Source organism: Dama dama, chromosome 21, assembly GCF_033118175.1.
Source record: "Dama dama isolate Ldn47 chromosome 21, ASM3311817v1, whole genome shotgun sequence".
NCBI lineage: Eukaryota > Metazoa > Chordata > Mammalia > Artiodactyla > Cervidae > Dama > Dama dama.
The window spans coordinates 50,889,697-50,913,823 of record NC_083701.1 but is presented as its reverse complement, the minus strand read 5'-3'; the positions used below and the strand labels follow the sequence as shown (position 1 = coordinate 50,913,823).

The window sequence follows — 24,127 nt, the reverse complement described above, 5'->3', positions numbered from 1 at the left end:
CTCTTTATTATTAAACTAAAAAGCATATACTAGGCATATAAATGTACAGCATACTGTAAGTTCTTAAAAGTTTGGTAAAAGAAAATAAGTGGATTCATAAGGAGATGGTAGTGATCCCTATGAGTTTGGATTATCAAGGAAAGGAGAAATTACACTTAACATAGGGAGAATTAAAAAACTAATGAGTAAGAAACCATTTAAGAATGGAAGTTCAGAAAGCAGTGGGAGAAAGAATCTGATGGGAGTCAGGGTAGGCACTGGGGAGTTAGACTCCATGGATCAGATTATACGGTAAGTTTAAACGAGTTAAGGCATCATGCATTCAGGAAAAAGTGAGTCAAAGAAAAGCAGTACCTTAGGAAAATTATCTTGCTAGGGCTGAGCAGGTCAGGAAGCAACCGTTAGAACCGGACAGGGGACAACAGACTGATTCCAAATAGGAAAAGGAGTATGTCAAGGCTGTATATTGTCACCTTGCTTATTTAACTTACACGCAGAGTACATCATGAGAAACGCTGGGCTGAACGAAGCACAAGCTGGAATCAAGATTGCCGGGAGAAATATCAACAACCTCAGATATGCAGATGACACCACCCTTATGGCAGAAAGTGAAGAGGAACTAAAAAACCTCTTGATGAAAGTGAAAGAGGAAAGTGAAGAAGTTGGCTTAAAGCTCAACATTCAGAAAACTGAGATCATGGCATCTGGTGCCATCACCTCATGGGAAATAGATGGGGAGACAGTGGAAACAATGAGAGACTTTATTTTTTTGGGCTCCAAAATCACTGCAGGTGGTGACTGCAGCCATGAAATGAACAGATGCTTACTCCTTGGAAGGAAAGTTATGACCAACCTAGATAGCATATTAAAAAGCAGAGACATCACTTTGCTAAGAAAGGTCCGTCTAGTCAAGGCTATGGTTTTTCCAGTGGTCATGTATGGATGTGAGTTGGACTGTGAAGAAAGCTGAGTGCCGAAAAATTGATGCTTTTGAACTGTGGTGTTGGAGAAGACTCTTGAGAGTCCCTTGGACTGCAAGGAGATCCAACCAGTCCATCCTAAAGGAGATCATTCCTGGGTGTTCATTGGAAGGACTGATGCTGAAGCTGAAACTCCAGTACTCTGGCCACCTCATGTGAAGAGTTGAATCATTGGAAAAGACCCTGATGCTGGGAGGGATTGGGGGCAGGAGGAGAAGGAGATGACAGAGGATGAGATGGCTGGATGGCATCACCGACTCAATGGACATGAGTTTGAGTAAGCTCCGGGAGTTGGTGACGGACAGGGAGGCCTGGCGTGCTGCAATTCATGGGGTCGCAAAGTCGGACACAACTGAGTGACTGAACTGAATGGAACTGAGGGCTGATAGAACATAAGGCACCTGTCAATTTTTAACATGACCCTGTCTACTTTTCCAAATTTCATTGTTTTTTAAGGTTTGGGTAAAATTCCCAGAGACAATTCAAATGTTAGGATCTTCTAAGCTCTGGCAATTGTGCCTTATTATACAATTTAAAGTATAAATGTAAATAAACATAAATACTCTATTAGAAAATCTAAAATGTAAGATAAGATATGGTAAAGAAAGGAATATTTACTGAACATATATTCTGCTGGGCACGATGCTAACCGTGTACTATTCATTGTCTCCAATTATTTCATCTCTGTAATGTAAAGTTGATGATAGTAATAATAAAAATACTTATGTGGGTTGAACTATATAAAATTGTTAATATTCAGTATTTTTGACCAATAATTTCATAAGGTTCAACCTAAGATATGCCAGTAATTGGAGTAATTTCTATATATATAATATCTCGCTAATCTCTTCTGCAACTATACCGTGTTGTACAGGTGAAGAAAGTGGAAACCAAAGGATAATTAATCCAAAGTTAACTGAAAACAAGCCCTAAACAAATACTTGAACTTCCTTATGATTAAGCTAATTATATTTTTAATATATATGACTCAGAACCTAGTTATTCTCATGTGGAACATGGTCTGGAATGAGAAAATATGTTTATGCATTCACATAAGTATCAGTGTAAATACATATTCATATTTTATATGTGTTTACATTATACTGTTATCCTTGCATTTTTCTATGTAAGGATTTTCACATTTTCAAACACATACACACATACACAGAGACGTCCTTTTCTCTGATGATATTTCCCCTTTGAAATATTTCTTAAGTTGTATAAGAATTTTATACTTCCTAAAGATGATTTTATGGATATTAAAAGTCCATCAATGGACAGATCATTTACGTATGATTTAAACCAAATCCCTTACGATCATACAGTGGAAGTGAAAAAAAAATTCAAGGGATTAGATTTGACAGGCAGTGTGCCTGAAGAACTATGGATGGAGGTTCATACAGTGATCAAAACCATCCCCAAGAAAAAGAAAGGCAAAAGGGCAAAATAGTTGTCTGAGAATACCTTATAAATACCTGAGAAAAGAAAAGAAGCAAAAGGCAAAGAGGAAAAGGAAAAATGTATCCATCTGAATACAGAGTTCCAAAGAATAGTAAAGAGAGATAAGAAAGTCTTTCTATGTCATCAATGCAAGGAAATAGAGGAAAACAATAGAATGGGAAAGTCTAGAGATCGCTTCAAGAAAATCAGAGATACCAAAAAAATATTTCATGCAAAGAGGGGCACAATCAAGGACAGAAATCATAGGGACCTAACAGAAGCAGAAGCTATTAAGAAGAGGAGGCAAGAATACACAGAAGAACTATACAAAAAAGATCATATAATGCAGATAACCACAGTGGTGTGATCACTCACCAGGAGCCATACATCATGCAGTATGAAGTCAACCGGCCTCAGGAAGCATCACTATGAACAAAGTTAGTGGAGGTGATGGAATTCCAGTTGAGCTATTTCAAATTCTAAAAGATGATGCTGATAAGTGCTGCACTCATTATGCCAGCAAAATGGGAAAACTCATCAGTGGCCACAGGACTGGAAAAGGTCAGTTTTCATTCCAATCCCAAAGAAAGGAAATGCCAAAGAATGTTCAAACTACTGCACAATTGTACTCATCTCACATGCTAGTAAAGTAACGCTGAAAATCCTCCAAGCAATGCTTCAAAAGTATGTGAACCGAGAACTTCTAGATATTCAATCTGGATTTAGAAAAGGCAGAGGAAGCAGAGATCAAATTATCAATGGCTGCTGGATGATAGAAAAAGCAAGAGAGTTCCAGAAAAACATGTATTTCTGCTTCATCGAGTATGCCAAAGCCTTTGACTGTGTAGATAAAAAAAAAAGTGACAAATTATTAAAGAGATGGAAATACTAGACCACCTACCTGCCTCCTGAGAAACCTGTATGCAGGTCAGGAAGTAACAGTTAGAACTGGACATGGAACAATGGACTGGTTCCAAATTGGGAAAGGACTACTCAGGGCTGTATACTGCTTATTTAACTTATTTCCCTGATAGCTCAGTTGGTAAAGAATCTGTCTGCAATGCAGGAGACTCCGATTGGATTTTTGGGTTGGGACGATCCAGTGGAAAAGGGATAGGCTACCCACTCCAGTATTCCCGGGCTTCTCTTGTGGCTCAGCTGGTAAAGAATTCACCTGCAATGCAGGAGAAACCTGGGCTTGATCCCTGGGTTGGGAAGATGCCCTGGAGAAGGGAAAGGCAACCCACTCCAGTATTCTGGCCTGGAGAATTCCAAGACTGTACAGTCCATGGGGTCCCATAGAGTGGGACATGAATGAGCTACTTTCACTTCACTTCACTTCATGCAGAGTGCATCATGTGCATAGTGGGCTGGATGAAGCACTAACTGGAAACAAGATTGCCGAGAGAAATATCAATAACCTCATATATGCAGATGCTGCTGCTGCTGCTGAGTTGCTTCAGTCGTCCAACTCTGCGTGACCCCACAGACAGCAGCCCACCAGGCTCCCCCATCCCCAGGATTCTCCCGGCAAGAACACTGGAGTGGGTTGCCATTTCCTTCTCCAATGCATGGGTGTGAAAAGTGAAAGTGTAGCTGCTCAGTCCTTTCTGACTCTAAAAGACCCCATGGACTGCAGCCTACCAGCTCCTCCGTCCATGGGCTTTTCCAGGCAGGAGTACTGGAGTAGGGTGCCATTGCCTTCTCCGATATATGCAGATGACACCACCCTTATGGTAGAAAGCAATGAGGTATTAAAAAGGCTCTTGATGAAGCTGAAAGAACAGAATGAAAAAGTGGCTTAAAACTCAACATTCAAAAAACAAAGATCATGGCTTCTGGTCCCATCAATTCAGTTCAGTTCAGTCGCTCAGTTGGGTCTTTGTGACCCCATGGACAGCAGCACACCAGGATCCCTGTACATCACCAACTCCCGGAGCATGCTCAAATTCAAGTCCATCAAGTCAGTGATGCCATCCAACCATCTCATCCTCTGTCTTCCCCTTCTCCACCTGCCTTCATCCTTTACTAGCATCAGGGTCTTTTCTAATGAGTCAGCTCTTTGCATCAGGTGGCCAAACTATTGGAGTGTCAGCTTCAGCATCAATCTTTCTGGTAAATATTCAGGACTGATTTCCTTTAGGATGGACTGGTTGGATCTCCTTGCAGCCCAAGGGACTCTTAACAGTCTTCTCTAATACCACAGTTCAAAAGCATCAATTCTTTGCTGCACAGCTTTCTTTATGGTCCAACTCTCACATCCATACACAGCTACTGGAAAAACCATAGCTGTGCCTACATGGACTTTTGTTGGCAAAGTAATGTCTCTTCTTCTTCATATACTGTCTAGGTTGGTCATAGTTTTTCTTCCATGGAGCAAGCCTCTTTTAATCATGGCTGCAGTCACCATCTGCAGTGATTTTGGAACCCAAGAAAATAAAGTCTGTCACTGTCTGTCTCCATTGTTTCCCCATCTATTTGCCATGAAGTGATGCGACCAGATGCCATGATCTTTGATTTTTTGAATGTTGAGTTTTAAGCCAGCTTTTTTCACTCTCTTCTCTCACTTTCATCAAGAAGTTCTTTAGTTCCTCTTCATTATCTGCCATAAGGGTGGTGTTATCCGCATATCTGAGTTTACTGACATTTCTCCCAGCAATCTTGATTCCAGTTTGTGCTTCATCCAGCCTGGCATTTCACATGATGTCTTATGCATATAAGTTAAATAAGCAGGGTGACAATGTATAGCCTTGACATACTCCTTTGCCTATTTGGAACCAGTCTGTTGTTCCATGTCCTATTCTAACTGTTGGTTCTTGACCTGCATACAGTTTTCCCAAGAGGTAGGTAAGATGGTCTAGTATGGTCTCTTTAAGTATTTTCCATAGTTTGCTGTGATCCACACAATCAAAAGCTTTGGTGTAGTCAATGAAGCAGATGTTTTTCTGGAATTCTCCTGCTTTTTTCTATGATCCAACAGATGTTGGTAATTTCATCTTTGGTCCTCTGCCTTTTCTAAATCCAGCTTGAATATCTGGAAGTTCTCGGTTCACATACTGTTGAAGCCTTGCTTGGAGAATTTTCAGCATTATTTGCTAGAATGTGAGATGAGTGCAATTGTGCGGTAATTTGTAATTTCTTTGGCACTGCCTTTCTTCATGATTGGAATGAAAACTGACCTTTTCCAGTCCTGTGGGCACTGCTGAGTTTTCCAAATTTGCTGGTCTATTGAGTGCAGCACTTTCTGATCCCATCACTTCATGGCAAAATAGATGGGGGGAACAATGGAAACAGTGACAAACTTTATTTTCTTGGGCTCCAAAATCACTGCAGATGATGACTGCAGCCATGAAATTATACAATGCTTATTCCTTACAAGAAAAGCTATGACAAACCTAGAGAGCATATTAAGAAGCAGAGGCTTTATTTGCTGTCAAAGGTCCATATACCCAAAGCTATGGTTTTTCCAGTAGTTATGTATGGACGTGAGAGTTGGACTATAAAGAAAGCTAAGTGCTGAATAATTGATGCTTTTGAACTATCTTGTTGGAGAAGACTCTTGAGGGCCCCTTGGACTGCAAGGAGATCAAATCAGTCAATCGAAAAGGAAATCAGTCCTGAATATTTGTTGGAAGGACTGATGCTGAAAGTGATGCTCCAACACTTTGGCCACATGACGCTGAGAGCTGACCTATTAGAAAAGTCCCTGAAGCTGGGAAAGATTGAAGGCAGGAGAAGAAGGGGACAACAGGATGAGATAGTTGGAAGGCATCACCAACTTGATGGACATGAGTGAGCAAGCTCCGTGAGCTGGTGATAGACAAGGTATCCTGGCATGCAACCCAGTCCATGGGTCGCAAAGAGTTGGACATGACTGAGCCACTGAATTGAACCGAATGAACTGTCCTTTCTTTATTCACTTGTTCAGGCGAGATGCAGACTAATAAATATTTATGTAGGGAATCATGAAGAGAGAAAATGTACAGAATGTATTTCAGCAATGAATTCATCTTTTGAACTTAGAAATCATTTAGCTTTTTGTTCTCAAACTATGATTATCTTTCAAAGTATTAAAGCTATTGTTGCTGCTTTAGACTGTACCTGCATACTGCTCACACCAATGAACAATTTAGGCTAATGAGTTACTGATAAAGGCTAATGAGTTACTAAAAAAGTAATGAAAAAGGCTAATGAGTTACTGAAAAAGGCTAATGAGTCACTAAAAATGTAAACAGCCTAATTCATAGTTTTCTAACTGATCTCCCTATTTTCTAATTCACTATGCAGAAGCATACATGCAGCTCTGGCCACTACAGAAGCGCAAATTGGGCATTATCTACTGATTGATAACTGCTGAGGTTAAGGAAATTGAATATTTTCTGGTCTGTTTTCTATATATTTCTGTACCGAATGTACTTTAAGTATTTTTGTTCATAACCATATTTGACTTACCATATTTTTCACATAATATAATCTTTGACTTTCAAAGATTTTCTTACTTTGTAGAAGAAAACATTATACTGTTTGTTAATGTGATGTACAAGGTACATGTTCACCTTGGAAATTTTAATATAATTTTTGCATATTTAATTTAGTAGCATCTTGATATTGATCATGGAACTGGTCTGACAAAGTCATATGAAACAGAATGAGTTTATGAAACTTTGGTCATAACAGATGAAAGAATATAGTCCCTATAGTTTCATATTTCACTAAATATAAAAGTAAATATTTTCATATATATAATGTAACAAAATTTAACATACAAATAAATAAAAAAACCTGTGAAACCATCTGAATGCTCTTTTAAGAAAGTGAATATTATGAAGAGAGAACCCAGAATAATTCTATACAAAGAATTGAAATTGCAATTCTTCATAAATTATTTCGCAGGAATAAAAGCTATGAAGTTAATGATCTGGAATAGTCATTTAAAACTGTAAGATTCTAGAAGAGATAAAGTTGTGAAACAAGAGAGTATAAATGAATGAGTGATATGATCCAAAGTATAAAGTTATTGGATGCTAATTTTAGAAAGACTCACAGCAGGTTGAATAGATTAAACATTTTGTATTGAAAAAAAATCTATTGATGCTTCAAAATTACATGTAATAAAATACGAACAGCTGGTTCTCTTTTATGGATTTCTTTGCAAGAAATGATTATTTTCTACTGGGATAATTACTGACTGATTTATTTTTTATTTCCCTTTGCTCAGATTTTAATGTCTTTAAATGCTTAGAAGAGGTCATTGTTTGCAAGTAAAAGTATTTGAAGTGATAAAAAAAAACTGTCAAATTTTAATACCTTTTCAATCACTGGCTAAATATATATTATACTCAATTTTTCCATGACAATTTCAACCATTGCCAAATCAAACAGAAATTCCTAGATGATACCAACCGTGATAACTGAGCACAAAAAAGCCACTTGTTGTGAAATCACTGTGGAATTTGATTAGAATCTGATTTGAAGTGCTGTAGACTGATTCCAAAGCAGTATTGCCACTGAACTGTCCAATCTGTGGTGAGTTTTGGTCTGGTCCATCCCTACAGGGGAGAGACAGGGCAGGGAGTGGGAAGGGAGAATGAGATTGATGTTTTGGGAAAGTTTCACACGAAGTTTAATGAAAGTATTACATATGAGATATAAAGATGCAGTAGATGAAATAATCAGCAAGTGCCAAATCATATTGGTATATGTTTACTTGGGTGATAAAATACTTAAAAATGTAAAGTGAGAAATAGATAACATTTTCACCTAAATGAAATGCATTCATGTTAGCTGTAATTAATTAAATTGCCTTGGCTTCCTGGTCACAACCCAGATCCTCCCAAATGCTGGAGGTTTTCCCTCCTTTTATTTTCTTCAAAATAATCTTGAGAATCATAGACTGTTAAATTTAGAAAGAATTTTAGAAGTCATACAGTAATTCAATTAACAAACTGTAAAAAAAAATTCATATATTTTCTTTATGGTTTAGAGATATTTCAATTAACAGGATAATAATAATACAAAATAATATGATGAGTTATTATGACAGAAATTCAGTAGCTGTATTAAGCAACTTATTGGAATATAGCCTTTTAAATTTCACTAGTTTTGAAATAGAGAACTTTCTTACCACAAACTTACTCTGATTTAATTCCCAGGTTTTGCACATTATTTTAATAACAAATGTGATATTTTTCCACCCATCAAGTTTTTGTTCTATGTGTTTAGCTACTTCAGGGGCAAACAAACTGCAATCTTTATCTGTCTTATTCTGCAAAACACACTGTCACCTTCAGTTATTCACACCAGTTCAAGCATCAGATGGCAATCTGTACAGAGGACTGTGATATATTTTTACTCCTATCCTATTTCACTGTTATACACAGTTGAATCAATCAATAACAGAGGTCTGGGCTTACCATACAGTGATGAAATCATAGATTGGTTCTGTTTGTAGGACAGTAAAGTTGATGTAGATTCCATTTCCAGGGGGTACTTTTACGAGCCAAAAACAGTCTTGAAAGTTTGGATATTCATCTGGATACCCAGGAGAGTAAATGGTACCATTCATTGCAGTTATATTCCCTCCACAAAGAGCTACATAAAAGATACAATATGTTTAAGTAGAATCATAGTAAATCGATAACAAAAAATTGCAAACATTTCATACCTCTTAGTATAAAAGACATCTGGGTTATGTTTCTACCTCAGTTAAGGTATATAAAATGAAGCTGGAAACCATGAACCAAACGGAGTGAATGTTTATTTATCTTTCAGCATGAGGTATTCTACATAGTATTTCACTATCACTAGATTAGTAAATTACATTGTATTCTCTTTTTTCAAATACTTTATCCATATATATACTGTTCAACTTTTGTCTTATATCATGTATAAATACAAGGACTTATAAGAGGTTCGAGGCATTTTTATTTATTTATTTTAGAAGAAATGAGCCCAAATTCAGGAGCAATATCTGGGCTACTGGTTTATAAAAGAATGATTACTAAACAAACACACATGCACTCACATAGACATCACATAGGAGAAGCTCTAAAGTGTTAACCAACTTTAATTTGGCATCCAATAGAGAAGGTTAGGACTCCTGACTCAAGAATAACAAAATTAGTTCTTTATTATGGAGTTTTAAGGTCTTTGCGCTAACTCTAATTCTTCAACTGAAAGGAAGACTCTATATTTAGCATGACATTTGAAGAGGAGAATAGAAAAAGAGTACCAAAACAAGAATTATTAAACACAGATTATATCACCTAAAAGATGGCTTCAAGTTAGAAGCATACCTTCACACCTTGGAAGTGGATGATTCCAGTTACGACTCACTCCATGAAGGCAAGTGAGGGCTGAATTTCCAATAAGTGTATATCCAGGGAAACATTCAAATGAAATGGTTTGACCCACAGTAAAATCATTGCCGATTACAAAACCATTTCGAAATGGGCGTGGATCAGGACAGCTTTGCAACTGATAGGCTGGAAAACGTAAAAAAAAGAAAATTTTCCTTTCTGAATTGTGAAAGACCACAAGTGGGTACTATTTGCAATCTGCAAAATAGATGCAGTGCTGCTTGCAGTTGGTTAGAAATAGTAATTTGGGTTTATAGCAAGTGATGTTAGTGACTGTATGTTTCTTATGTCTATAATTTTCATATTTGAATTTTAGCATAATTTATTAAAATACATTGTTTATTCACTCACTGATGAAATCTATTTAAAGTTTTAATGAAAATATAAATTACCCTTAAAGTCACAATTTTAATCAAACATACTCTGATCCCTTTACCTAGAATGCAATTGCTTTCTGGTTATATCACACGTTTATAAAATAAAATAAATATATGTCATATATGTCTAAGCCTAAATCTGAGTCTTTCTGAATTTCTTAAGGTAATTTTCCCTCTAAAAAAAATAAATCACACTCCATCAAGTTTTTCTAAAGAAGTTATTTAACAATATAAAGTACTAGGAAATAATTTCCTTCTAATATAAATTTTGTACTTCAGTTATCATGATATTCTTGGCATTGAAGCACAACTATTTTATTTGTTCATACGAATGTTGCTCCGCATTCTACATGAGAGCAAAGTTCCTGCTTTTATCACTGTATCCTAAAAGCTTTGCTTACTCCCTTTTACATATTAGGTGCTTAATAAACACTGCTGAAAAAATTTTGAACCTATAAACAGTATATATACTCATATATTATTAATATTTGAGACTTTATTTTTAAGAAATTCAAAACCATATATAATTAGTAAAATTTAAATTACCAGCAGAGATTATTTTTCTACTGACCATTAAATTCCTTTATTAAAAACTTTTTTTTTTTTATTTTTCAGTAATTCCAAAGCTACACAAAGGTTGCAATGGTAAGAACTATGCCATCAGCCAGGTTTCCCAGTGGTTAACTCTGATACATCTTCATCATTGTCTCTTTCTTTCCTTAACCCTGTCCCCATCTACATCTGTGTGTGTGTGTGTGTGTGTGTGTGTGTGTGTGTGAACACACTTTCTTCTTTTCAAATTAGTTGAGAATAAGTTGACCCATCACTTCTATTTCACAAAGAAAAGGATACTCCTATGTAACCACAAAATTGAGAATATTAACACTGAGCCCATTAAATTCTAAATTTTCCAAATCAAAAATTTACATTTAAGGTTGAATAAGGTACCCTAAGTTGTTAACTAAGATATTACTCTAATATTTTAAAATTAAATACTCGAAAGTTTTCAGATTAATGAACACTCCTTTAAGGATGTTAAGTGCTTAACTGTCTTTTTCATTTGAATTAATATTCCATAAGCTGCTGCTGCTGCTAAGTCGCTTCAGTCGTGTCCGACTCTGTGCGATCCTATAGACGGCAGCCCACCAGCCTCCTCCGTCCCTAGGATTTTCCAGGCAAGAGAACTGGAGTGGGTTGCCACTGCCTTCTTCATTCCATAAGCAAAATATATCAAATCAAAAAGTCATTTCAATTTAGGGTAAATGTATATCATTTGATTATTAGTAATTAGGATATATTACTCTATTAAATAAATCCTTTCAATTTTCAATCACATATAAAAGATAATTTTTCTCAGTTTTATTTAAATATAATTGATGCATATCACTGCATGAATTTAAGGTGTATAGTACAGTGATTTGACTTAGATGTTTTGTTCCAGTTCCAGTTCAGTCGCTCAGTCATGTCCGACTCTTTACAAACCCATGAACCGCAGCACACCAGGCCTTCCTGTCCATCACCAACTCCCAGTCTACCAAAACCCAAGTCCATTGAGTCAGTGATGCCATCCAACCATCTCATCCTCTGTCGTCCCCTTCTCCTCCTCCTCTCAGTCTTTCCCAAAACTAGCATCTTTCCCAATGAGTCAGCTCTTCCCATCAGGTGGCCAAAGTATTGGAGCTTCAACTTCAACATCAGTCCTTCCAATGAACACCCAGGACTTATCTCCTTCAAGATGGACAGGTTGGATCTCCTTGCAGTCCAAGGGACTCTCAAGAGTCTTCTCCAACACCACAGTTCAAAGCATCCATTGTTTGGCGCTCAGCTTTCTTTACAGTCCAACTGTCACACCCATACATGATTACTGGAAAAACCATAGCTTTGACTAGACAGACCTTTGTTGGCAAAGTGATGTCTCTGCTTTTTAATATGCTATCTAGGTTGGTCATAACTTTTCTTCGAAGGAGTAGGTGTCTTTTAATTTCAGGGCTGCAATCACCATCTGCAGTGATTTTGGAGCCCCCCAAAATAAAGTCTCTCACTGTTTCCACTGTTTCCCCATCTGTTTCCCATGAAGTGATGGGACCAGATGCCATGATCTTAGTGTTCTGAATGTTGAGCTTTAAGCCAACTTTTTCACTCTCCTCTTTCACTTTCATCAAGAGGCTCTTCAGTTCTTCTTCACTTTCTGCCATAAGGGTGGTGTCATCTGCATACCTGAGGTTATTGATATTTCTCCCTGCAATCCTGATTCCTGCTTGTGGCCTCCAGCCCAGCATTTCTCATGATGTACTCTGCATATAAGTTAAATAAGCAGGGTGACAATATACAGCCTTGACATACTCCTTTTCCTATTTGGAACCAGTCTGTTGTTCCATGTCCAGTTCTAACTGTTGCTTCCTGACCTGCATACAGATTTCTCAAGAGGCAGGTCAGGTGGTCTGGTATTCCCATCTCTTTCAGGATTTTCCACAGTTTATTGTGATCCACACAGTCAAAATTTAACTACTCTTAAATTTCTTTTTAGGTATATACTTCTATTCAGCAAATATTTATTGTACTTTTACTCTTCTAGGCACTTGAGACACAAGAATGAACAAGAGAAAGATCCCTGCTCTGGTGGAGCTCATGTCCAAAAGTATCAGCTACTTGTGAATCAATTAGAACTCAGGAAAAACTTAAATTTTTAAAAAATCATATGATCATTAAATCCTTTAATAATTAAGGCAGTGATGTAATTAAAGTTTGCTATTTTTGATTGCATATTACAATAATTGGAACTGCATTGTTTGAATAAATATCATAACTTTAAACCTTTACTTTTAAATTTCAGACTTTTTTAAGATCTGAAATGACAGTAAAAAGCAAAAACAAACAGAAAACACCAAACTACACTAAATAATTACTAATGATATACAACATGGTAAATATTTTACAATCATTTCATCACAAAGTTCAAAACAACTTATCTGAGAGGTACTCTTACTAACTCTATCATGAAAAGGAAAAAATGAACTTATGCCCTACATCACTTAAGACTGAACATAGAGAACCCACATTTAAGCCTAGTTCTTCCAGAGTCTAAGCTTTATATTCTAAAGGGATGAAATTCATGCTCAAGGTCATGCAGCAGACTTATATTGGAAATAGGCCTAATATAATATGATCGAAAAAGTATTTATATTCTCAAAACAGTAGAATGATATCAATGAATGTTATGTTATTCTTTCATTATAAAGTAAAAAAGAATAACTTTACATATAGTAGATGAGCACCACAAAATATCTTTTCAATATACTCACTTTGATATAAAAGCCAAGACTCAGTCTTAAATTTCCCCATGCCCTGTCTGACTGCCTGGCCTTGATTTGTTTTATTTGATTGTGTATTAAAATGAATTAAATACTTTTTTCATGGTTAGAATTTGTAAGGCCTCAAAAAGACATCATTTCCCTACATTTGCTTGCCTGGAAATTGTATTGTTTAAAACTCTTCCTAACTGAAGCTTGCCTTGGTTAGGCTCCTCTTTTCTTTCTAAAACACAATATAGAAAATACTTGAGAGTTAGATTGCTAAGAGCTGTCTAAGGCTAAGTAAGCTCCCATTCTGTATTACCCCACTCACCTTGGTAAACAATGTGGAACCCTTGTTTGTTCTGTGAATAGTCACTGTGAAAGTACAAGCTGGTTTCATGGGTTGTGCTAAACAGGGAAGATGGTATTTGAGGACCACTCAGTCGGCCAATAACAGTACTAGTTTCTGAGGACCCACTTCTTACTTCCAAATAATCATGTATGGTTTCTGTAGAAAAATTTACAAACTGCAGATGGACACCTAAGGAAGAAAAACAAACATTATTCTACTTTATTTATTTATTTTTTACCAAATTAAGTGCATGCATATACACAAACACACACATTCACATTAATGATCTTAAGATATATTTCCATTTAGGTTGAGAGGCATACTGTCAAGATCTGGGCCATGGGTGTGCTGTCTGCTCAGAATAATTAGCTTTGCTATAGTTCAAAGTAATAGAATACTGCTCTCAAATGCGCACAATTTGTAACATGGGAAAATCTCATTTTACTACAATGTCACCATAGCAAAACTAATCAAGAAAGTAGCTTTCTTGCTCTTTAATACCATTTAAAATTAGATCAATCAACTCTTAAAGATTAAAAGCCACTCAATAATTTTTATTTTGTAAAAGGCCAATTTGAGGGCAAAATACGATTGCAAAGTTTTATATATTAACATAATCAGATTTCACGACTGTGTTAGAAATTAGTCACATAAGGGGATAAATCAACTTCTCCAAAATATCATTTTGAGGCATGTAATTTTCAGTATGCTGTTTTAGTATTTTCTTGTCAGAAGATAAGGCCAAATGTTATATAATATTTGTGATAAAATCTAGGGGTCGTTGTTATTTGCTATATTACAAAATAATTTCTTTATAAACATAACTAAAATATGGGATAGTGAAATGTCTTTGGGGTAGAAAAAATAAAAGTCTCATTGACATTGTTGTTCAATCACTCAGTCATGTCCGACTCTCTGTGACCCCATGGATGGCAGTGGGCCAGGTTTCCCTGTCCTTCACCATCTTCTGCAGTTTGCTCAAACTCATGTCCATTGAGTTGGTGACCTTAAAGAGGTATGTTCCCTTAATTCAATTAATATTCAGTTTTCATTGAATTTTATGTTTTGTTTTCACAACTACCATTCTTCAACTTTTTAGTAATAAAATCTGACATTTTTTGTGTTTTCCTTTTGCAAGGCACTATTTTAAGTATTTTATATGCTAACATTCCATGCTCGTGGTTTACTTGTGAGAATGAGGAAACTGAGGCACAGGGAAGCTCAACATTATGCTAGGCATACACAATATCCTGAAAGAGCTGAAATCACAACTCAGATACTCTGGCTCTTGGGCTGTTGCTCTTAATAACTAGTGAGGTTTTCAAGTCAAGTCATATTTTGTTCCTGGAAACAGTTACATGCAAATCCTCTGATACATGTAAAAAGAATTCTATGAACAAATACATTTGGGAAATACTGGAAATATGCTTTAAAATATTAAACATATTTCTGGATAAACAGAAAATCTTCTGAGAAGTTTGAACTTGATTATCTTAATATGTGAGGCTACAAGAAGTGCATATTTTTCTAAAAATTTCCCCAGAGTAATCTTTTCACACATTATCTTATCAAGAATATTTGCATAGACATGAGAAAAAAATATTTCAACTTTATATGCATTCAATTTTCTTTTAATATTTATAAATTATTTGTTCAAATACATTAGAACCAATATTTGAGGTAACCAAAACTCAAAGAAAACAGTGGGAAAACTTAAATGTAATCAAATCAGAAACAGTTTCCTGTTTTTATTTCTAAAATAGAGAAAGAGATGCATATACTTTTTAATTTTTAATAAACTTAATTTTTAAAATAAAGGAAGCATTAACAAGAACGATGATGATATGACACTACTGAAAATATATCTAGTAATTTATTTTAAAATAATTCACCTATCTCCATAAGCAACATGGGATGAACCCGCTTAAGTAGCTAGTAAAAGATATAAGAATAAACATACTGTTTCAAATCTATTATTCATCTACTCACGTTCAGTCAAAAGGCATAGAATTTGAATATGACTTCAAATTAAAGGGTGTTCCCATGTTGGAGCCAAAATAATTATCATTAGAAAGTTCCACAGCATTCTTCTCTCAGTGACCTACTATTCTCCCCAAACTTCAACCAGTCACATAGTGCTCAAGTTTGTTGAATTTCTTTAGCTTTGTTATCTGCATTTTTCCATATGTTATTCTGTTTACCTATAATTTCTTTTGTGTTCCTCACAGCCTGACCCTCTTTTTTGGGCTTACTTATATTTAAAGCCACAGTTCAGGCATCACTTCTTCTGGTAAACCTTTTTTTGCATTTCCTGGACTAGGTTGGATGTCTGTACTAAGCTTAATCCTGTACTCTTTTAATTTACTTCACTGCAATTGCATATTTGACTATTCATCTCCTCATCATGACTGTAACTCAACTGGGAAAAGGTGCATAGTCTGTTTTACCATGCATTTATCCCTAGCACTTAGCAAAATACCTGGAGTATGATATGTACATACTCAGTATAGAATTCTAAAACTATGAGTTTCTATTAATTTATGTAAAACATTCTTAATGAATTACTATTCTGAGGCGATTGAGACTTTTGGCTAAATGCATGCATGCAGGTAAGTTGCTTCAGTTGTGTCTGACTCTTTGCAACTCTATGGACCGTAGCCCACCAGACTCCTCTGTCAATGGGATTCTCCAGCCAAGAATACTGGAGTGGGTTGTCATGCCCTCCTCAAGGGGATCTTTCCAACCCAGGGATCAAAACCACACCTCTCACATCTCCAGCACAGGCAGGTAGGTTCCTTACCACCAATGTGACCTGGGAAACCATTGGGTAAATGAGGCATCTAATAAGTGAGTTGGGCTTCTCTGATAGCTCAGTTGGTAAAGAATCTGCCTGCAATGCAGGAGACCCTGGTTCGATTCCTAGGTTGGGAAGATCCGCTGGTGAATAGATAGGCTACCCACTCCAGCATTCTTGGGCTTCCCTTGTGGCTCAGCAAGTAAAGAATCCGCCTGCAATGCGGGAGACCTGGGCTTGATCCCTGGGTTGGGAAGATCTTCTGGAGAAGGGAAAGGCTGCCCACTCCAGTATTCTGGCCGGGAGAATTCCATGGTTTGTATAGTCATGGGGTCACAAAGAATCTGACACGACTGAGCGACTTTCACTTTCACTCTCAATAAGTGAGATAATACAGAATATCTTAACTCTAAACATACTAGGTTTGTATTTCAAGGAGTACGTACATGTTATTCTTCTGTGATTTAATGAATAAATCTATCCCTAATCTAACACTGCTATTTATACATTTATAGACTAGTGGGTAATGAAGTAGCTGCAAGAGAATATGTTAGTGATACAAGAGGGAAATAATTTATTATTAAATGTATTATACATATATTTAATGCTATATATATGAACACTGGGAATTATATTATTAGAATTAGAAAGGTATTTTACGTCAACATGGGTATTTAAATCTTACAGTAGAAAAACTATACTACTTTTAAAATGTATAAAACTTATTTATTTACAATGAATATGAGATTCAATAGATTACCAGAAAATAATTTTTCTATGTACTACTTGGCTACAATAAGCAGAAGAGAGTTACAAAAACAAAATACATGAAAATCATATTGCATTTTTCACTACTACACACATCTAACTCAGGCTATATTCATATATATTGTCTGGAAAATATCATGGTTTTTCTATTTATCAACTACCTATAAAAATTTTAAATGCCCATATTCTTTCAATTATCCAAGAACTCAAAGTAAAGCACATGCAGTCCCAAAGTAAACAATAATTTGTGAATATTTCATTAAGCTCTTACTGCACTTTGATATTTTTTAAAGGATGAATTAATAATATAAAAAACACTCTTTCATGTGTTTTTAATATACATACCAAAACCTACGGGCAGCTTTATTGTCCACGTGCAATCTAAACTGCTGGGGTAGTTTCCGGGAAACCCAGGGCTGAGGATCACACCACTGAAATCTGACATTGCGCCACCGCACTGAGCTGCAAGAGAACCGAGGTCCCACTTAAGCCAAAGTGCTTCATTGTGTTAAAAACAGACTGAAAGCATTTCAAGTGTGAATCAAGTCTCTGAGCTAAAACTGATACAAATTTGAATATTTTCAATCTAATTCACCACATACCAGTATTCAAATATAATCATTTGAGAAGGCACTTTGTAAAATATGTAAAAGGATAATGTGTTTCCTTCCTCAGCTGTAAATACAAGCTAAATCAATTATTGCACAGAGAAGAGTAGCTCATGTGTAGTGAATACAATCAAACAAGAAGCACAGATCCTTTTCCATAGTGAGCAGTACATTTCTGATCCAAAGTACTTCTAGAAATGTTTTGATTCATTCAAAAGATGATACAATTTAGAATAAAATCAAGCCAGGAACACTCATTCTAAGTATTGTATTGAGAAGAGTTTCATTTCCCAATCTTTCCTCTTTTCCTCTTTTTGTGAGTAGGCTAGAGGTTTTTAAGTAAAATACTGGTTTCTATTGATAATATGCAAGGGATTCACAGACTGTAAGATAAGGTCTCACTTTATCCTAAAATAATCTAGACAAAAGATAGGGGAGTATAACATAAGTAAAAAGATGCCTCCATATTTGAGAATTTTGGGATAAATTTATACTTTTTTAGAGTCCTTATTATACTGATTTATTATAGATGAGCTAACCATAAACTATAAGAACAGATAATTACCCAAGTTTTACTTTTTACATGATTATATAGAATTATTTAACATGTAATAATAGAACAACTGCAGTCTAGAAGCTAATTCTTTCCTCTTAGTGTACATTTTTATACTTTTGTCACATAAGGACTAAAATACACATCTAAGTTGTTGGTTGAAGAATCAGGTTTCATGACTGCACATCAGGTTAAAAAGTTACCTTATAAGTACCCATAACTTCATTCACTTATTATTATGAATAGCAACAGATAGATATTCAAACTTCAGCTTATAGATTATAAAGGCAAATTCAGTAGAAAGTTTATCAATGTTCTATGCGATATCAATAGCCAGTTTGATATCTATCTTTAGCTATGTGAGCTGAGTAAATTAGGTATCAAGCAGATTTTACTAAGGGGATATATACAACCTTGTAGTTAATCTGCACATCAACCTTTCTTTAAAAGTTGTAATTATCACTGTGTATCACACCTGTGATACAGGTGTGTATCACACCTGTATATTTTCCATCCTTCGCAAATCTCAGCTCATCCACCTTTAAACCAGAGCAGTTTTCAACATATATAATAAACCATTAATGTTCACCAATTAATTTTCCTAAAATTTGATTATCCACATATATTTATTACACAATCTAGTAATTGGGAATTATAGAGAAAATATTTTGGCCAATCAAAAGTACTTTTAAAGTTCCTGGAAAGAATGCAATTGTAGATTTGTTTTGCTTTATTCTGAATTTTAATTGAAAGAACACAAGGACTCTCTTTTGCTTTCTTGCCTTCACAATCTCAAGTGTTTGAGCTACTCGCTGTCCCTCTAATTCTGCTACTTTCCATCTCTTTAGAAATGATCTCAAAATCCTGTCCTCTGCATTGCCCACATTTCTAGAGTGTAAATCTCAAAATCAGAGAAAGAAGAAGGAAAGAATAAAAGAAAACAGATAGTGAAAGAGAAAGAAAAATAGCAACAAACCATGAAAACAAGAAGAATCCAAACACTGTATCTGGCTTCAGCTCCACACTCCTGCCTATTTTCTCGGTGACTCTGCAAACTCATGCACACCTAGGCCTTAATGACAACGTTATGCTTCACCAGTCGTTTCACAGGAGAATCTTTTGAGCCCTATTATACGCTTTTTTCTTAAGGACACAAACACAGCATAATCCTCCAAGATAAAATCATTTTTGATTTTTCCTTCAGCTTTGTCTCTATTACCTAGAAATCTCAAGTGACTTCCTTCCTTCAACCACAATATCTGGCAGACTATTTCTTTTTCAGTTCATGAGATTGTAACCTTGAGACCTGATGACTACAGTTTTAAGGCATTCTCTGAATCAGCCTCTTGCCTTCAGTTTCTCCTTAAAAACTGGCCATGATATCAATTCTAACATTTTGTCAAATATAGTATAAGTTTACTGTCCAAAATTTATGAAATATAAAAATTGAGTAGAAAATAAATAACAGTGCTCTGGAATTCCACTACCCATAGATAACATGTCTACCTTTATAATTCTTTATTTCTCTGCAGAAAAGCATACACTCATGCATGTGTGTTTATTCACTACATACATAAAGAAAACAGGATCATACTAAGAATCACTTTAAGCCTTTTTATATTTGACTACATATTGTAAACTTTGTTCATGTTATTAAATATTCCAATATAATGTTCACTTCCCCTTTCACCATTATTGGACCCTTAAGTTGTTGCATGTTTTTCACTATAATACCACTGTGGACACCCTGTGTATTTCAGGTTTGGTGCTAATACTTTAATGTGTTCTCTCATTTCGTTCTCATAATGGACCTATTACTATTCCATACAACAGATAAGCAAACAGAATAATACACTTGCCATACAAAGCTATTGCACCTTAGCTGAAATTCAAATGTAGATAAATTGGACATCAAAATATGACCAGTATTTAATACAGTTTCATACAAATTTAGTCTATATAAATTTAAAATTTCTAGCTTAATTTTATTGAAATATCACTTCCATCTAATACTTCCCTTGTTAACATATTCAATGGAATATAGATTTAATCAAAACACAATATTTACCTAAAAACTAAGCAATTTGTTAAGACTAATAACCGAAGTTACTAATACAGCAAAATGGAAATTACCATATCATAACTGAGTGATATTTAAATTGATACAACTTTCTAAAGCAATTTGAAAATATTTATTGAATTTTTAAATAGTTATGCAATAACAAAATTAATCTACTCATGTAAGATCCTAAGTAAACAAAAGATATCTGCAAGAAGGCATGTGAAGAACACTTAAAAAGAAATGTGTGTAAATGTGTAAATATGAACAAAAGGCATAGTATAAATGTATATCAAAAAGACAAAAAACTAAGCTAACAAAAGAGAATAACTATACAAATTAGACTATGCTACGTGCTGTACAGTCATTTACAAAATAAAATTTTTGGAAACATGCTATGATGGAGAAAATGTTTCTAAGCGAATGTCAAGAAGGACATTATAAAAACTATACATACTGTAGAATCCCAAAACTTTAATTTGTTCACTATACAATATTTATTGGATATGTACTTAAGATATTGACTGTTCTTGGCAGTAAAGAACAGTAATGAACAAAAGACCAAAACTCTCTGGTTTCATATCAGCAAAATATATATATATTATTTTTATCTTTATCATCTCAGTTTTATACTTAATTGGATATATACACACCCCATATTCATAACACATAAATGGTATTATCTGTATATATAAATTTTTATAATTACTATATGTATATATGCAATTTGTAATTGGTATTATATACATAAATTATTTATAATACCTAAAAAAATAAATCCTTCCAAAATTGTCATCCAAAGTCTGAATGCTTTTAATATTGTTTGTCAATAAAAGACATCTTTACTCAAACATTAATTTCCAGTACTCTATAACAAAAATTGTGCATATAGCACATACGCATCACAGACTGAATTGCGTCCTCCCAATATTCATATGTTAAAGCCCTAACTCCCAAATGTGACTGCATTGGGAGATAAGTGATATCTCATTTAAGGAGATCAGTTCAGTCGCTCAGTCGTGTCCGACTCTTTGCGACCCCATGGACTGCAGCATGCCAGGCCTCCCTGTCCATCACCAACTCCCGGAGCTTACTCAAACTCATGTCCATTGAGTTGGTGATGCCATCTAACCATCTCATCCTCTGTCGTCCCCTTCTCCTCCTGCCCTCAATCCCTCCCAGCATCAGGGTCTTTTCCAATGAGTCAGCTCTTCACATCAGGTGGCCAAAGTACTGGAGTTTCAACTTCAGCATCAGTCCTTCCAATGAACATCCAGGATTGATCTCCTTTAGGATGGACTAGTTGGATCTCCTTGCAGTCTAAGGGACTCTCAAGAGTCTTCTCCAACACCACAGTTCAGAAGCATCAATTCTTCGGCGCTCAACCTTCTACACCGTCCAACTCTCACATCCATACATGACCACTGGAAAAACCATAGCCTTCACTAGACAGACCTTTGTTGGCAGAGTGATGTCTCTGCTTTTTAATATGCTGTCTAGGTTGGTCATAACTTTCCTTCGAAGGAGTAAGTGTCTTTTAAGTTCATGGCTGCAATCACCATCTGTAGTGATTTTGGAGCCCCAAGAAATAAAGTCTGACACTGCTAAAGTTAAATAAAGTCATGATGGTGGAGCTCTAATCCCCTCACAATGAAAAGGCCGTGTCAAGATGTAGGGAGAAGATCATCTTCCACAAGTCAAGGAAAGAAATGCTCCAAAAATACAACCCTGCCAGCACCTTGACCTTGATCTTCTAGCTTCTAGAAATTTGGCAAAATAAATTTCTGTCGTTGAAGTCATTTAGTCTATAGCATTTTGTTACACTAGCCCAAGGAAACTAATATATTACAGGTTTGTTCACTGTACATTGGTAGGCATTTAGGTTACACCAATTCTTTTGCTTTTTTCCTACCCAGAAAGGGTAGTCTTCTTCATTCACTTAATTACATCTGCCATTCAATACCCTTTGTAAATTTTATTGACTGACTGTATTTCCCAGTGACTTCAGTCAACACCATTCTCATCTTTCTTAAATTCCATCAGGTAGTCAATGGCATTAAACACTAAATCACTCTCCTATTTCATTCATTTATTTCTACAACTCTAAGTGGTAAACAAATGTTTTAATGATGGAGATCATAACTCACACTTTCTTTTCATACTCTATAGAGCCCAGCATATTAGTGGTGGCATACAGACACCAGAAATTAAAAAAAGTGAAAAAAATTTAAGGTGGATAGAAATAATTGGAAGCTGCATTAAATTAGGGTAAATATTTGGGCTCAAATTTCAAAGTCTCAAGTGTTCTTTTGATACATCATACATCTCATGGGATGTCATGCTTCCTTTGGTAGACTCTCGCTTTCTTACCTATTTTGGCTCAAGAGAAAGCAATAGAATATTTACTTGTTTTTCTGATCTATGAGTATGAGTAGTTCTACAACATTATACTGAGAAAACTCTCTGGGAATCAGAAAACCTAATACTGTTTCTCAATTTGTAGTTTAAAGCCATACATTGATAATTAGGTTGGGACCAAAAAAATGTAAAACTTTAAAATTAAAAAAAAAATTGAAACATTTATCTGGGAATATAATTTCCATAAAACCTGCAAAAGGCAAACTTTATGTTCAAAAAAACAACATATACAAGGTGTATCTTTAAAATATCTAATAAATAATTTATAGTTCTTTAACTCACCCAAACAAATTGGGATTGGATAATTCCATCTTCTTACAGGTCCAGGCATGCATGTAATATGAGAATGGCCCTATATAAACAAGACAGTGCAGTTCAGTACACATTTTTAAAAGTCTAAATATAACACAGGATAGTGAATGATACTTAGGAAAACAATATATTGCATTGTAATATTTTTAATACTATTGGAAATCTTAGTGTGACTTAAAACAAGAAAGGTAATTATATACACTTGTGTTAAAATGTAAAAAAATAACAAGATTTGGGTAGAAAAATTAAGACTCTATATCACATTAAAATTGTGGTTTTAACATTGTTTTACCAAAACATGTTCTACTAAGGTACTGCAATAGTTACACAAGGGAAATGGCCATATACATAGTGGTTTATAATAAAGTGCTGTAATATTCAAGGTGTGATAGACAAAAAATGATTATAAAATTCTTCTATAAAAATATGAAAAGTCAACTAAGATATATTAAATTTATATAGAGTCCAGAAAAACTTAATGTTTTACTTAGACCAATAATTTGGGATACAAGTTTAAAAACTATAAATCATTCATTTTTAATTTTATTTCCTCTAAGGAATTTATTGATTTAACATGTGAAATAGTTTCTGTCTCATTTTTTTTCTCAATTTCTTAATAGGTCTATGCTTTAGGAAGATTTTTATGAGGCCATAAATTCAGACCCTTTAAAAAACTTGCAAAAGAGTATTAATATAAATACATAAATTGAGAATTTACATTGTAACTCCCTAGTTTTAGCAAAACTTATCTGTAGTCATTTTTTTTTACGAATCTGGGGAATTTATTATCATGGAAGCTTTATTTAATGCTTTAA

General features: G+C 35.0%; 1 protein-coding gene across 3 annotated transcripts in view; it reads right to left on the bottom strand.

Moving 5' to 3' along the window:
* Window positions 1–24,127, bottom strand: part of CSMD3 (CUB and Sushi multiple domains 3) — a 1,326,016-nt gene that overhangs the window by 114,527 nt on the left and 1,187,362 nt on the right. For all 3 annotated transcript variants that reach the window (XM_061122845.1, XM_061122846.1, XM_061122847.1), the window contains 6 exons: window positions 23,283–23,352; window positions 17,708–17,824; window positions 13,780–13,989; window positions 9,716–9,904; window positions 8,834–9,011; window positions 7,824–7,969 (listed from right to left, as the gene is read on the bottom strand). In XM_061122845.1, coding sequence (XP_060978828.1) covers window positions 7,824–7,969; window positions 8,834–9,011; window positions 9,716–9,904; window positions 13,780–13,989; window positions 17,708–17,824; window positions 23,283–23,352 — 910 coding nt within the window. The remainder of the gene's footprint in view (window positions 1–7,823; window positions 7,970–8,833; window positions 9,012–9,715; window positions 9,905–13,779; window positions 13,990–17,707; window positions 17,825–23,282; window positions 23,353–24,127) is intronic.